The sequence below is a fragment of the Prionailurus viverrinus genome, unplaced genomic scaffold, assembly GCF_022837055.1.
Source record: "Prionailurus viverrinus isolate Anna unplaced genomic scaffold, UM_Priviv_1.0 scaffold_101, whole genome shotgun sequence".
NCBI classification, from domain to species: Eukaryota; Metazoa; Chordata; class Mammalia; order Carnivora; family Felidae; genus Prionailurus; species Prionailurus viverrinus.
Window position 1 is genome coordinate 70,045 of NW_025927491.1, and position 14,754 is coordinate 84,798.

Consider the following 14,754-nt stretch of genomic DNA (forward strand, 5'->3'; position numbering starts at 1 on the left):
TTTGTTGATACTCAACATGATATACTCCAAAGTTTCTGATCATGTGAGGTATGAATTGACACTGAAACAAATGTCTGCCATTTGATTAGAAGCAGTTTTCATTTATAGCAAGTACATTTTAAAGAAATGTTTCAAAACTTATTTCAAATGTCCTTTTATTTTGGTCAGGAATGCAAAGGAAGGTGTTTTGTTAGTTCCTTTTCGAAATCTGCATACAAGCCAGGCTTCTGCCTTTGAAAGTCTTTATTCTGGCCTTCCATGATCAGTTTAGAGAGTCAATAGCCAAATGAAGATTCAAAGGGACGCTGAATCAAGAGAGCATATATGAGGTTTTGTATTTAAATGTTTTAGTGTTCAATACATTTTCCTTATTTGTAAGTCTGATTGTTATTAAAATCATAAATTCAGAAATTTTCTTGGAAAAGGCTTAGGAAGTCTTCACGCAACTCATTACTGATGCTACTTTTAACAGAGTATGTCTGAGAAGCCCAACAAATATGTTCCTCATGTCTCTGGAGCTGTGGATCAGAAAGGGCAAAGGATATTACATGGACAAGTAGAAGGTAAGAACTGTATTTTATTCAAAGGTCATTTGACAGAAGGTTGATTTAAAACAGGAATACTGATATGTTCTAATATCTAAAGAAAACGGCCTGTTAAGTGCATAGGAAAGAGAAAGAGATGTGAAAAGGAGGTAAGTTGCATATCATATGTGGTGTCAGCAACAGATTAAATTGAGAGTGCCACCAAAGGAGCTAAATGAATAGTTCCTTTTCAAGACACTGGAAGGCCCGAGGAACCTCAGGAAAGAAGAGAAGAGCCAAAGAGGGAATCATGTGAATGGCAGAGACTACAGGGAATAAATGAAGGAAAGTAAGCCGGTGTGTATGGTGTTTCTACTGGAAGGTGGTAAAATACACTAGTTCTTTAAAGGGAAGAGCAGACTATTGGAAATGCAGCAACACTATCAGGTGAGCTTCTCGTACCAGAATTTGTCAGAGTCGTATCCCCAAATGTTCCCACTCTTACTGTTATCCTCACTGTTGGCAAGACATTAAGGCCTGACCTAGCTGATGATGCAGAGTTATGTCCTAAGTACCTTGGGTGAACATAAGCGTTTGTAGTCAGCGATAAATGTATATACGTTAATGCCATATAAAATGGGGGTACTTCATACGGTAGTATCCTTTAGGGCAAAATAAGAGAACTGGAAGGAGGGTCACATAAGGAGACATCAAGATAACGCATCGGACATTTTGGATGCCGTATTTGTGACTTTTGATTACTTTGGCAATAACTGCCTTTAATAGGTGAACTATATTTTTAATGTTCTAGGAAAATAAGGAAAAGAAACAAAAGCACACTATAATCAGTAGTATGTTTTCATATTCTGTCTGACAGTTCTGACTGTTGTAGAATGATCCCTGTTACTTCTTTGATTCCTATCTGCCAGAAAAATGAACTAAGTCCTAGGGAGTTGGAGAAAATTAACTGATTTTTCATATTTCAGAGAACTTTTATATGGTAGAACATAGGGGCAATCACCAGGATTTGCTCTCTCTCTCTCTCTCTCTCTTTTCGGAGTAAAATAAGATTGTTGCTTGTTTCACACTTTCTGACATCATGATTTCATGTATTCCTTTTAAACCTTTCTTCAAATGGATATAGAGGGATGTAGGAATTTTCAAGTCAAATACCAAGAAAAGAGATTCCAGGAAAGGTATTCTGTGACACAACCTTCTGACTGTAACCACGTGTAAGACTTCAACCCAAATAATAAAATTTCACAAAGAGCAGTTGTGTTAGAGGCAACCCAGTGACACCCAGATTTGATGATTCACTAGAAGAGCTCACAGGACTCCGCATATAGTTGTAGTCATGCGTGTGGATTGGTATGGGGACAGGCTAGAAAGGCCAATCAGCACCGAGCAATGGTGCACGGGGTGAAAGGCCAGAGGAAACCAAGCGCAGGCTTCCAGGAATCCTTTCTCTATGGAGTTGGCAGGATGGGCTAAATTCCTCCAGCATGAAATTAGGACAGCACAAGTGAAATGTTGTGGGCCGGTACGAGGCTTATGGATACTCAGTGCCCGAGGTTTTCATCAAATGCTAATCACATAGGCATCTTCTCCTTAGCATGTCCCAAAATTCCAGGTTTCCAGAAAGGAAATCAAGTGTACGGCCTTAAGCACATTGAGTGTAGCCGCACTTAGGCACAGTGAACCACTCTTAACCAGCTAGGGAATGGTGGGAACCCTCCTTAAATCCAAGATCCCAGGGAACAGCCAAGGGCCAGTCATTCAAGTAGGATGTTCTGAGGGTAGCCATCTTCGGCCTGCTGGGTGAAATCTGTTCTGCATAGGAATTATAGCCCTGACGTCATTTTTGGTGGTGTCTTCAAATTTTGTTTTACTAGCAAGTAACATGACGGTTACCATGGTACTGGTTTCAGTTTCATCATCCATATGAAGTAGGTATTTGTGTAAAAAGTACTAGGGCAATATTAGGTCATTATCATCTTTTTATTTTTTTATGTGATTAAGCTTTCATTATGATTCTTAGGTGTGATCAACATAATGATTTTTGATTTAAAATTAGAATGAAAATCCCTTAATTATATGGAAAACCCAGGTTTGATTCCTATGGTGCTGAACCCTTGTTTATAGGTATAAGATTTCGGATCATATTCATCAATTGTTTTCTTGCCTAAGTATACAAATAACTTGTATTTTTGTGTTTTGTTTATGCATTTTCATATACTTCCAAATGGGAGACAGTACCCCTATTGTGTTACTTTGATCTCTATTTTAATGTTCAAGGTGACTGTATCATGAGTTAGTATATGCTAAGAGTAGCTTCAATGGATACCATATTGTGTTGTTTTTGTTGTTTCATACATTTAATAAGCCTGATTTTTGACATCAGTTTTAAGTTCACAGCAAAATATAATAGGAAGTACAGAGAGTCTCCATATACCATACCGCGCTCCCGTACACGCCTAGCCTCCCCTGCTGTTAACATCTGGCACGACAGTGGTCCATTTTTAGTAGGATTTTTGTTTTTCAGTTCCTTGCTTTAGTTTTAAGCGAGAGAGCATGCATGCGTGTGAGCAGCCAAGGGGCAGAGGGAGAGGGGAGAAAGAATCCTGTGCTGTCAGCACAGAGCCTGATGCAGGACTTGATCCCATGAACGGTGAGATCATGACCTGAGCTCAGATCCAGAGTTGGACGCTGAAGCAACTGAGCCACCCAGACACCCTGACGACACTGGTGCATTTTCTACGGACACGAACTGTTCATTTGGAGGCCAAGTCTCTAATGTGCATTAGTGTTCAGCCTTGGTGTTATACATTCTATGAGTTTTAACAAATGTGCAATGATGTGAATCCACCTTTGTGGTATCGTGTGAAAGAGTTGCACTGCCTTAAAAGTCCTCTGTGCTGTGCCCGTTTATCCCTACGTTCACCCCAACCCTTAGCTCCATAGCCTTGCTCTTTCCCGGTGTCATACAGTTAGAATCATAGAGTGGATGTCTTTGAATGTTTACAAAGGGAAAGTATCCTGGTAATTGAATGTAGGCATTCAAGCTATTCTTTGCCCTTTGTTTCGTTTAGTTGCTCGTCAGTAGAGGATCTGATGGCCTCTGCCTCCCATGAAAAAAAAGTATGATTTCTCTAGATGTGTGTCACCTAATGGGGAGGGTTGAGAAAAATGACATCATGAACCACTACAGAGCACTCACATTGGGATCCTCCTCCTCTGTGATGTGCGGTGGGTCTAGATAGACTCTCTAGCAATGGAAGGAGACAGCCTCAAGAGGTTAGAACGATATCAAACTGGAATGCCAATTCTTTCCTTCTTGCCTTGCCAGTGGAAATAAGGCCAGGGAGAGTCTGTTTGCTATGGTTTGGCCATGCTGCAAAGTACAATGGCTATAGAGCACACGTTGTGAGGGGGTGTTTCCTCCTAAGACTGAGGAGTGTCTGCTGAAGAGCTGGGGAAGTTCTGCCGTGTTCCCGCAAAATAAAGATACTCTCTTTCAACTCCTCTAGGAGTGGAAGTCCAGAAAAATGCTAGTTTCAGTCTGACATTGGCCCCTCATGATAATCATTCTCCTAACGATGCCAGTTGCCTCCAGTGCCATAGAGTCGGTCAGTGATGGCCATTGTAAACATCAGTTCCCCTGTAGGTGTCAAATTCTGATAAAACCCATTCTTGCTTTTGGTCAATATAGAGGAGAAAGTAAGATTTCTTAGTGCTTTAAGCCTACGAATGGTATAATTACCATTCAGTGTAGTGTGGTTTCCAGGTGTGGTCCCAAAGCAATACTTTTTCACAAATCGTAAGCCGTACACTTGTAATTTCCTCTATTTTTTCGATTGTTGATTTAACATGTATTTTGCTTTCTTCTTTAGGAGCAGATAAGAATGCTGAGGAAGATTCTATAGCCAGGTAGGATTTTTATGGATTTGTAAAAATGACATTTGCTGGGGCACCCGGGTGGCTCAGTCGGTTAAGGGTGTGACTCTTGACTTCAACTCAGGTTTGTGAGTTCAAGCCCCACGCCGGGGTTTGCGCTGACAGCCTCCTTGGGATATGTTTCTCGATTTCTGTGTGCACTCACTCTCAAAGTATAAAGGAATGAAATGAAATGAAACGGATAATGAAAGGAAAGGAAAGGGAATGGATGAACTGAAAATTATGTGTCTCCTAAGGGAACGCAGAGAACAAAACCAGTTGTTGCGTGTTCTACGCTGGACCAGACACTATATCCTATGGGTACCATCTGTTCAGTTATATAGTCATTGTACAGCTTTGCAAAGTAGCTGTGTTATTGTAGCCTACTTTTTATTACTTTGGCAACTGTGGTTCAGGGAGGTTGATGACTCGACCATGCTTCCATAGTTAACGGGTAGCTGAGGGGCTTTGCCCGTCAGCCCTTGAAGCTTCCGCATCCATTCTCTGGTTCCTCAGCAGCACGGAGATGAAGATACAGATCCTAGGGCAGATCAACTCAGAATGTCAAAGATAATGATGTCGGAACACGAATTTAGGGTTTGCTTAAGAACCCAGGTTAGTCCAAGCATTTGGCCTCATGTATTTGACCACTAGTGCTAACACAAGTCATTAGTGCAGTGGTAACTCGTCCCTTGTTTTTACCATCCGAGATTTTAGGGTGGATGTCAGCTATGGCCATGGTGTCAAGGCTTTTACATAATAAGCAAGATGTCGTCAGGCAAGTCCTTAGACGTAGTGATATCCCCTCTTCTTGAGACAAATGAGGTTTCTGTAAAAGAAGGATATCTAGTTGTAGACCATGTTACGTTAATTAAACTCACTCTCTATTTTGAGGATATTGCTATATGATTCTCTGTTGCCTAAGTTCCCAGGCTGGTTTCCCTTTGGGCTAGTACCCTTGTCTAGTTCTAGGAAGCTTTTTGGGTTTTTTTGCAGCTTTTTTTCCCCATGACTTTTTGTACTCTGTTTTTGCCTTTTGACTTTCTTCTCTGGTTTCCTTGCTATTTCTTCTTTTTTTTTTCCCAATAATTTCCCCACTTCGGCCAGCGAAGGACTCTCCATTTTTCTAGAGGCCAAATCAAAAGCACTTAGGGTCTCAAGATTTACGGAACCACAGACATTAATTCCTCAAAACACCCTCTGGTACGTCAACCTATGTTTCAGCTCCTTGTCCAGTGGTTGTTTCCCTGTAGAATTTGAAACTCAAAAGAGATTGAAGTGACCTATTTGGATATGATAAGTGACAGAAATGCGATTGACATTCTGGTTTTCTTTTTTCTTTCTTTCTTTCCTTTCTTCCTTCTTTTTGTCTTCATCTTGCAGGCAACTGTTTTAAAAATAGAAAGCTGGGGAGTTGGTCTAATGAATACAGTGCAGGAGGGTAAGAATCGAATTAGCAGAGGAGACCAGGTTTCAAGGAGAACAACACTGAGTTGGTTAGGAATACGAGTTTGAGAAAAGATGTCAGAATATGGGGGTTTATACCAAGTGAGATAAAGGTGAATGACAAGAACGAAGGACCCAGGATTAGGGGAGTTGTTTAGAAAGGCATATTCACATAGAGAGTTCAAGAGGGTCGTGACCAGGTTTCTGCTTTTGTGTGCGTTGGTTTCATTGAAGGTGCGAGCATACCTCAGCTTTTCTGATGAGAGAGATTAAACATCATTTGAGCAGCTGGGAAGAGTCTGTTTACAGCAAATAGAAATATGATATCCCCTACTTCCACCCCAACTGAGGGAGGATAGCTTAGATCCTCTCAAGGAATTGGGGGTGGGGGGTGGAGATTCCGAACATCAGGGATGTATGGCCGAAGGCAAGCTGTCTCCTCACTCCACCTCTTTTCCTAAATCTGTGATGCCCTTCCCATGTACTTGAAGGGCTGAGCAGGGGTAGGACTGACTTGTTAAATCAGTAAGGGAGCTTCATCTGGATCGGTGATAACATGCCTATGTTGAGGTGACTGTGTGGATGACTGAGACTCCCAATTCGCTTGTTCTCCAGGAGCAGGACATGGTTCCTACCCTCGGTCATTTGAGCCCATCCTTGTTGTAGGTGTGTGTGGCTTCATAGGCTAAAGATTGAAAGGTTGGGGGATGCCACAGAACCGTGCCGAAGAGTGATATAAGAGTGGGAGCTCATAGGGAAGAAAATAGGCAGCGTATAGAGAAACAGAGGCACAACTACCAGGACCATTTTGATCACAGTCTCTGTCCTTGGGTAGCTGAATGCCCCTGAAGGCTTGGAATGTCTTGCTAGTTATTATGGACCTAAATAAGGCAAGACCAGTGTGGGAACAAAGTTGGCCTTGGGAACTTTGACTCTTTCCATCTCTAGTTAGTACTACCACTCATAACATAGAAACCGAAACTTTGATACGTTTATTTAAACGGAGGTCTACCTGACACACAAGGTAATATGTGATGCAACAACTCTGGATGTTTCACCGTGATCGCCATAAGCGTAGCTCCCATCTGTTAATGTATGATGCTATTACGATACCACTGGCTAGATTCCCTGTGCTGTACCTTTGAGCCTTGTGATTTATTCATTCTATAACTGGAACCCTGAACTCCCCTCTCCCCTTTCCCCACTTTGTCCATCCCCCGACCTACCCTCCCTTCTGGCAAGAGTCAAATCTCTGCATTTATGGGTCTGTTTCTGCTTTTGCTCTGTTCATTTATTCCCCTTTTTACATTCTACACAGAAGTGAAATCATATAGGATTTGTCTTTCTCTGTATGACTTATTTCACTTACCCTCATACCATCTAGGTACATCCATGATGTTGCAGATGGCAGCATCTCATTCTCATTTAGAGCTGCGTAATATTTCAGTGTGTGCATGTCTGTGTGTGTTTGTGTGTCTGCGTGTGTGTGTGTGGTGTCTTCATGTATTGGTGGACACTTGGGTTGCTTCCGTATCTTGTCTATTGTAAATAATGGTATAATAAAGATAGGGGTGCATATATCTTTTCAAATTAGTACTTCCATTTCCCTTGGGTAAATAAATACCCAGTAGTGGAATCACTGGATCCTGTGGTATTTGTGTTTTAAATTCATTGAGGCCCCTCCATAGTGGCTTTCACTGTGGCGATACCAATTTATATCCCATGACCGGTGCACAAGGGTTGTTTTTCCTCCACACCCTGAGCAACCCTTGTTTCCTGTGTGTTGAAACTGAGCCATTCTGACAGATGTGAGGTGAGAAGTCATTGTGGTAACGTTTATACATTTCATTTTCAACCATTTCAGAGCATTGTCTGCCTGTCACATTTGGTTATGGAAACTCAGACTGGGTCTTTCCTGGAGATTTCACAGGGTAGGAGAGGTCGAGGCCAAATAGAGAACAGAAAGCTTTTTTTTAAAACAGGGTCCAAATTGTGAAAGCCCTGTACTCTGGAAACCGTAAAACACTGATGAAAGAAATTGAAGGTGACGGAAAGAAAAAGACATCCGATGCTCACAGATGGGAAGGATACATATTTTTAAAGTGTCTACATTTCCCAAAGCCATCTACAGATGTCATGCAATCCCTGTCACCATACCAACAGCATTTGTCACAGAGCTAGGCACACAAGCCTACAGGTTGTATAGAATCACAAAAGACCTTGAATGGCCAAAGCAATATTGAAAACGAGGAACCCTGGAGGTATCGCAATCTCAGCTTTCAAGTTCTATTCCAAAGCTGTAGTAATCCAAACAGTATGGTGGGTACTGGCGTACAAAATAGCCTTATAGCTCAGTGGAATAGAACCGCAAACCCAGACATCAATCCACCACTGTATGGTCAGTTCATCTTCTACAAACAGGAATGACTATCCAGTGGGGAAAAGGCATTCTCTTCACCAAATGGTGTTGGGAAAACTGGACAAGCCACATGCCAAAGAATGAACCTGGACCAATTTCTGTACCATACACACAAATAAACTCAGAATGAATTAAACACCTAAGTGTGAGACTTGAAACCATAAAAAAAAAATCCTTGAAGAGAGCACAGGCCGTCATTTCTCTGACTTTGGCTGTAGCCACATTTTACTAGTTATGTCTCTTGAGCCAAGGGAAATACAGCAAGAATAAAGTTTGGGGACAATATCAACCTACGAAGCTTTTGCACAGTGAAGGAATCCGTTAAAACTGAAAGGCAACCTCTGGAATGGGAGAACAAATTTGGAAATGTTTTGCAAATCCAGTAAAGGGTTAGTATCCACCATGTCTAAAAAATGGATACAGGTCAACATCACCCCCCTCCAAAAGAGCCCAGTTTACAAATGAGCAGTAGACATAACCAGACACTTTTCCAAAGACAACATACAGATGGTCAACAGACACATGAAAAGATGCTCCCCCAAACTACAACGAGATACCACGTCACACCTGTCAGAATGGCTACACTCCAAGACACAAGAAGCAAGTGTTTGCGAGGATGTGGAGACAAAGGAAACCTCTTGCACCGTTGGAGGAAATGCAAATGGGGGCGGGCCCTGTGGAAAACAGTATGGAGGTTCCTCACAAAATTAAAACCAGAACTCTCCTATGATCCAGTAATTGCACTACTGGATACTATCCAAGAGAATACAAAAACACGAATTCCACGGGACACACTCCTGTGTTTATTGCAGCATTATTTCCAACACCCAGCGCAAGCGTCCATTGACAGCTGAGTGAATCAAGAAGAAGCCCTATATGAATGTATGTGTGTGTGTATATGTATACCCATACACACACACACACTGTAATATTACTCAATCATAAAACAATGAAATCTTGCCGTTTGCAATCACCTGGATGGAGCCTGAGTGTAGTATGGTAAGGAAAGTCAGGGAAGGACAAATGCCATATGATTTGACTCATGTAGCACTTAAGAAACAACAAACGAGCAAAGGGAGGAAACAAAAGGGGAGAGAAACCAAGAAATAGGCTCTTCACTGCAGAGAAGAAACGGCTGGTTGCGGAGTGGAGGTGAGTGGTGGGAGGGGTGAAAGAGATGATGGGGATGAAGGAGTGCCCTTGTCATGATGAGCACGGGGTGAGTATGGAGTTGGTGAATCACTATATTGTACAACTTAAACTAAGATAACTCTGGATGTTGCTATTACTGGCATTAAAATAAAACTTAATGAAAAAACCAGAGGCCAATTTTAATGATACCAAGAAACTTCGTGCAATAAACAGATAGGCGACCTTTCCCTTAACTTTTTTAAATTGTGTTGTTAAATGAATGAACATGTTTTTCTTTTATTTTTTTTGCTCTAAAGGCTTTCCGACAAACCTGGTCCTGATGATTCATGGTCTACATCATCTAGCCAAGTCTTAGATTTTGGGACCAAGGTAAAGTACCCTCTTGTGAAACTCACTTTCCTGCTCTGAATTGAGTTTTCTCCCTTATTTACTCTGAACATTTAAGAGGAACCTGTGTATCATCATTTTATGTGTGTCATGGAAAGTTAGCAAGAACAAACCACTTTACAGATACATGACACGTTGAATGTTTTGTTTTCTTTGTTGTACTTTGGTAAATCTTACAGGTGGAGGCTGATAAAAGAATGGGCTGGAAAATATATAATGACCGTCATATTATATTGGGAAAAGCTTTCCCATCATGGAGGCAATATGACATTTGTTTAAGGATAAGGATTCTCACTGTCATAGTAACATGACTGATAATACTCATGCCTAAATGAAACCTGATTGGGTCCAAGTATCTATTGCAGGTTCCCCCCCCCCAGCCCAGTGCAAGTTTTATTTTAGTGACATACAGGATTTTCCTTTGGCTCTATCCTTTGTTCTACATTTAGACTAAAATAATATTAGAAAAGGTAGAAATTTAGATGTTTACATTATTTCTCAACATTTACCTTACAAAGCTGTTCTGTAGTTTTCAAATAACTGCATGAAGAGGAAGTTAAAATTGTGCATCTCCCCGAAGAATACTTATTTTGCTGAAAAGAGTAGCTCCATGAGCAGAGGCTCTTCATAGCCAAGTTGTCAACTTTCTGATTTCAGAAATCTTTCCTATTCTAGCTTTGAACACTATCTCCTCCTAGTCTTTGTGTCAGATTCTAAAATTTAAAGCTTCAGACATCTGATATTTATTTCAGTATTCATTTCAAAGCCCCTCAGTCATGATAAGCTCCTGGAGGTTAGGAAACACACTTGTTTCCTAACACATCTATCTTCCTTGGGCCCAATCAAGATCAAGTTATGATCACAGAACTCTGTCTTCTAATAGGAACTATCTGAATTTAGAATTACCATTTGAGTTGTCTTTCTCTTTCACTAGACTTTAAGCTAATCGAGAGCCAGGGGTCTTCTCTATTGCATCTGTAGAGCTGAGTATAACATCTTCCATTGAAGGTGTATATTTACTCAATGTGTCAATGAGTGAATTGAAGATGCACAGGCCTGTATATGCAAAAAGTACTCATCTATTTTATTTCTGTTTCTTCTCTGATGCAGATTATGCTGGCTTCTTGAAAATCCAAGATATACATGTTTCCTATGAGAAATTAAGGAAACTTAACAAAAAGCACTGTAAACTTCTTATGGGAAAAATGACAAAAATGGACAAAATGGTTAGTGCACTACAAAACGAGCTACAGGAAGCCAAAGACATGATATCACGGTTAGAACATCAAAAAGTGGAATGGGAACGTGAATTCTGCAGTTTGAGGTACAGCATCTTGGCTTTAAGGAAATATTTCAACTGTTTCCTTTTATACTACAGATGTGTAGGGGCAGTTTTGTAATTGCTGACTTACCTTATGGGATTTTCCTGGAAAGAATACTTGTTTAGTGTTGTGAGGTGTGCGATTCTTGACAATAACACAGCAAGTTCTTAACAGTGAATACTTCTAATACGTTAATGTATATTCCAAATCACAATTTTAATGGCCATATGAAAGTCCACCATAGTCCAAGAAACATCATTATTTAAGAGACTGAATTCTGCTTGTTTTTCATCTCTCTGTATTTTAATTAATGCTCTCAGGGATGTCTTTTATATAAATCTGTTTCTACATGGCTGGTTACTTGCTTGGAGTCAATTCTTCAATATAATGTAATCTGGTTAAAGTATAAAAATTTTTAAAAAGGTCTTTGATCCATATTTTTAAATTGTTCTCAGGAAAGTTTATATTACTTTCTGTACCTACCAACAGAGTATAAAATGGTCATTTTTCTCAAGACATTAAAATTCGCCAAAATTGATTCCATTTGCATCTTAACATGCAGGTGTTAAAAGGTAAAGTGGGGGTGCCTGGGTGGCTCAGCTGGTTAAGCATCTGGCTTCGGCTCAGGTGATGATCTCGTGAGTTTGAGCCTTGCTTTGGGTGGGCTCAAGCCCTGATTTGGTTGAGCACGAGCCCCGCCTCGGATGAGCTCCTCTTCTCTCACTCTGTCTCTCCCTCTCTGTCTGCCCCTCGTGGGATTCTGTCTCTCTTTCCCTCTCTCCACCCTCACTCACTTGAGTCATCTCTCTCTCCATAAAAAATTTAAACAAAGTAAAATGGGGGCGCCTGGGTGGCTCAGTCAGTCAAGCGTCCGACTTTGGCTCAGGTCATGATCTCAGGGTTCGTGAGTTCGAGCCCCACATCGATCTGTGTGTTGTCAGTGCAGAGCCCACTTCGGATTTTCTGCCTCCCTCTCTCTCTCTGCCCCCCCTTTGTTTGCATGGGCTCTCCCTTTCTCTCTCAAAAATGAATAAACATTAAAAAAAAGTAATACGGAAAGTGGTTACTGAGAAGTTTTTTCAGCATCTCTGTCATAGGTAGATAAAATTAATTCAAAAGTGTATGCTGAAAGGTCATATTACTCTTTATTGTTTACTTAATTAATACGTATCCTGTGTTGTTCTAGAAGGGATGTTTAAGTGATTCATAAAGTAGGTAATCATCAACAAGGTAAGTTGCAAGTGTTGTGGAAGAAGAAACAAAAAGCATAGGCAACAGATATTAGGCTCGTCAGCGTAGTCTTGGATGACAGTAATCTGCACGTGTATGTTGTGTAAACAACATCCACAGATGCTCTCTTTCACTGCACATCATTTTTGGAGGTACCTGTAAGGTTTCGTCAAGTGGAAATTTTATTTCCAGTGAATTGATAAACTTGCTTATAAACAGCAACTTCTCTTTTTAATGAGAAACTGAATTATCTGTCCTATGGAGGAATAATTATACCTGTGGGAAAGGGGGTAATTTTCAACTCTAACTTTCCTGAATAATTTCAAACTTCCTTTCCTACAACATCTACCAGAGTTATTACTGACTAAAACTAACGAAGTTGCATAATGCTTTCTTGTGGCTTCTTTTCAACTGTATATATGGTTTGGAAGAGATTGAAGTGACAAATTAAAAAATGAGCCCTACAAGGAAAACAATTGGAGACCATAGAAATTTTTCATTTGGATAATAAGCCAACTTATGTGGAACCGTATCATAAAATGAACTTTTTATGTCTAACAAAACAAATTTTAAAAGAAGCACATGTAATTGCAGATGTACCTTAAAACAAGAAGAAGAAGAAGAAGAAGAAGAAAGAAGAAATACTGATATGTTATATGAAAATATTAGGGAAAAGTTAAGAAGTAAAGAAGACGAATATAAGAAAGAAGTTGAAACAAAACAACAAGTTGAACTCGCTCTTAGAATGCTAAACGCGGGATTGAAGGCCACAAAAAATCAGGTAAGTCAGTTTTTGATAAAAACTGTATTTCCATCTATATTACATAGTGTAATATTATACATATATATTTTATAGTATCCCTTTGACTCAATATATATTATTTAGGTTTAAAATAAATTAAAACATGGGATCATATTCTTTTCAACATTTTTTTTAAAGTTCTCCTCTTCAGTTTTTGACCTTTTTTTTTAACGGTATGAGACCAGAATCATAATGAAATGTGTCTCCAGGTTGTAGAAGAGCGCAGTGACACTCAGTGGCAACTTTCTCCAGAACAGAAGGCCAGAGTCTTACAAGATGGAAGTCTAAACAATCTCTTTTGCAAGCAAAAGGAGCTAGAAATGACTCATAAGAAAACTAATTCTAAGGTATCTTCTTTAGTTATTTTGAAGTACATGTGTGTATGTATTTGTATACATTCTATTTTTTAGTTATTATTACTTTTTTCTCCGTGTGTGTGTGTGTATATATATATATATACACACACACATATGTGTGTATATGTGTATATATATGTGTATATATATATATGTATGTACATATGAAACTGAACTCTGTTCATCATGGAAACTATAGAGGATTTTAAAAGCACATATATTTTGTGGAGGGTCATGGGGGACGGTGGCATTTTTGCTTCACTGGATAAAATAATATTCTTGATCAAATGCACTGTCTGCAACAACTAGTGACATTCATAATGTCCTCGTCCAAAGGAGAGGCTTTTATTACTTTCTGTAGGAATTGATGAGCTTTCCCTAATCTCAAAACAATTGCTACTAGCAACATGTTTTAGTTTTGAACAGTTACTTCACTGCCTTGATATATTAATAGTTTAGGTGAACACTTCCGCTAATGGACAGGAGGACAAGTGTAGCCAGTTCACTGATCATATTTTCGGTATCAAGTCTCCTACTTTTGAGAAAAGTAACACTTTTGCTTCAAGTAGCATCCTATTTCATTACAAGGAACTTTTGATAACAATGGTATGCTGTGGTATATACTTAATGATAATTTATTTATAAGTATTTTATTCCTGATAAAATAGCTGAGTGTATTTCCCCTCTTTTATATTTATTACTGTTTTCAACATGAAAGGAAATGCAAGTTGTTGCAGCAGTAAATCATCTCATGGTTTTCTAAGAGATGTATAAATTTCACCTTATTTCCTATGAGTATTTTGAAATGAATTCTTTCGTACTTGTGTATTTACACTAGAGAAGTGGCAGTGGTTGGTGCAAGAGCACTAGTTGTGGAGTGAGAAGACCTGGGGAGAGTCCTGCAGCTCACCGTTTTAAGCTCTCCATTCTAGAATTGTGATAACCAAATGAAATGAGTTCATTGATGTATGTAGAAGTGTTTCTATTATAGTACAGTGCCTAGATTTTTCAGTTACCAATAGATATAATTCTTATAACTGACTATAGAAATGGTAGCAAAGTAGATATCTATGAAATATTCTCAGGAAAGAAGAATTTTAGGAAATTTAATCTCTCCGAGTATATGCAGAGCTAAGGATTTTACTGTGGGGTCGCTGTGTTCGATATCTACTGTAAACTCAAT

At 39.6% G+C, this 14,754-nt stretch overlaps 1 protein-coding gene and 1 long non-coding RNA gene across 3 annotated transcripts in view; both read left to right on the forward strand.

Moving 5' to 3' along the window:
- Positions 1 to 476: 476 nt before the first annotated feature.
- LOC125158111 (uncharacterized) lies at positions 477 to 9,851 on the forward strand. Its single transcript, XR_007149191.1, has 3 exons — positions 477 to 563; positions 4,415 to 4,451; positions 9,771 to 9,851. It is a non-coding gene; the product is annotated as an uncharacterized LOC125158111 (long non-coding RNA).
- Positions 9,852 to 11,011: 1,160 nt separating this feature from the next.
- Positions 11,012 to 14,754, forward strand: part of LOC125158109 (ankyrin repeat domain-containing protein 26-like) — a 37,936-nt gene continuing 34,193 nt past the window's right edge. For both annotated transcript variants that reach the window (XM_047845086.1, XM_047845088.1), the window contains exons 1-3: positions 11,012 to 11,185; positions 13,008 to 13,194; positions 13,425 to 13,562. In XM_047845086.1, coding sequence (XP_047701042.1) covers positions 11,058 to 11,185; positions 13,008 to 13,194; positions 13,425 to 13,562 — 453 coding nt within the window. In that variant the 5' untranslated portion in view covers positions 11,012 to 11,057. The remainder of the gene's footprint in view (positions 11,186 to 13,007; positions 13,195 to 13,424; positions 13,563 to 14,754) is intronic.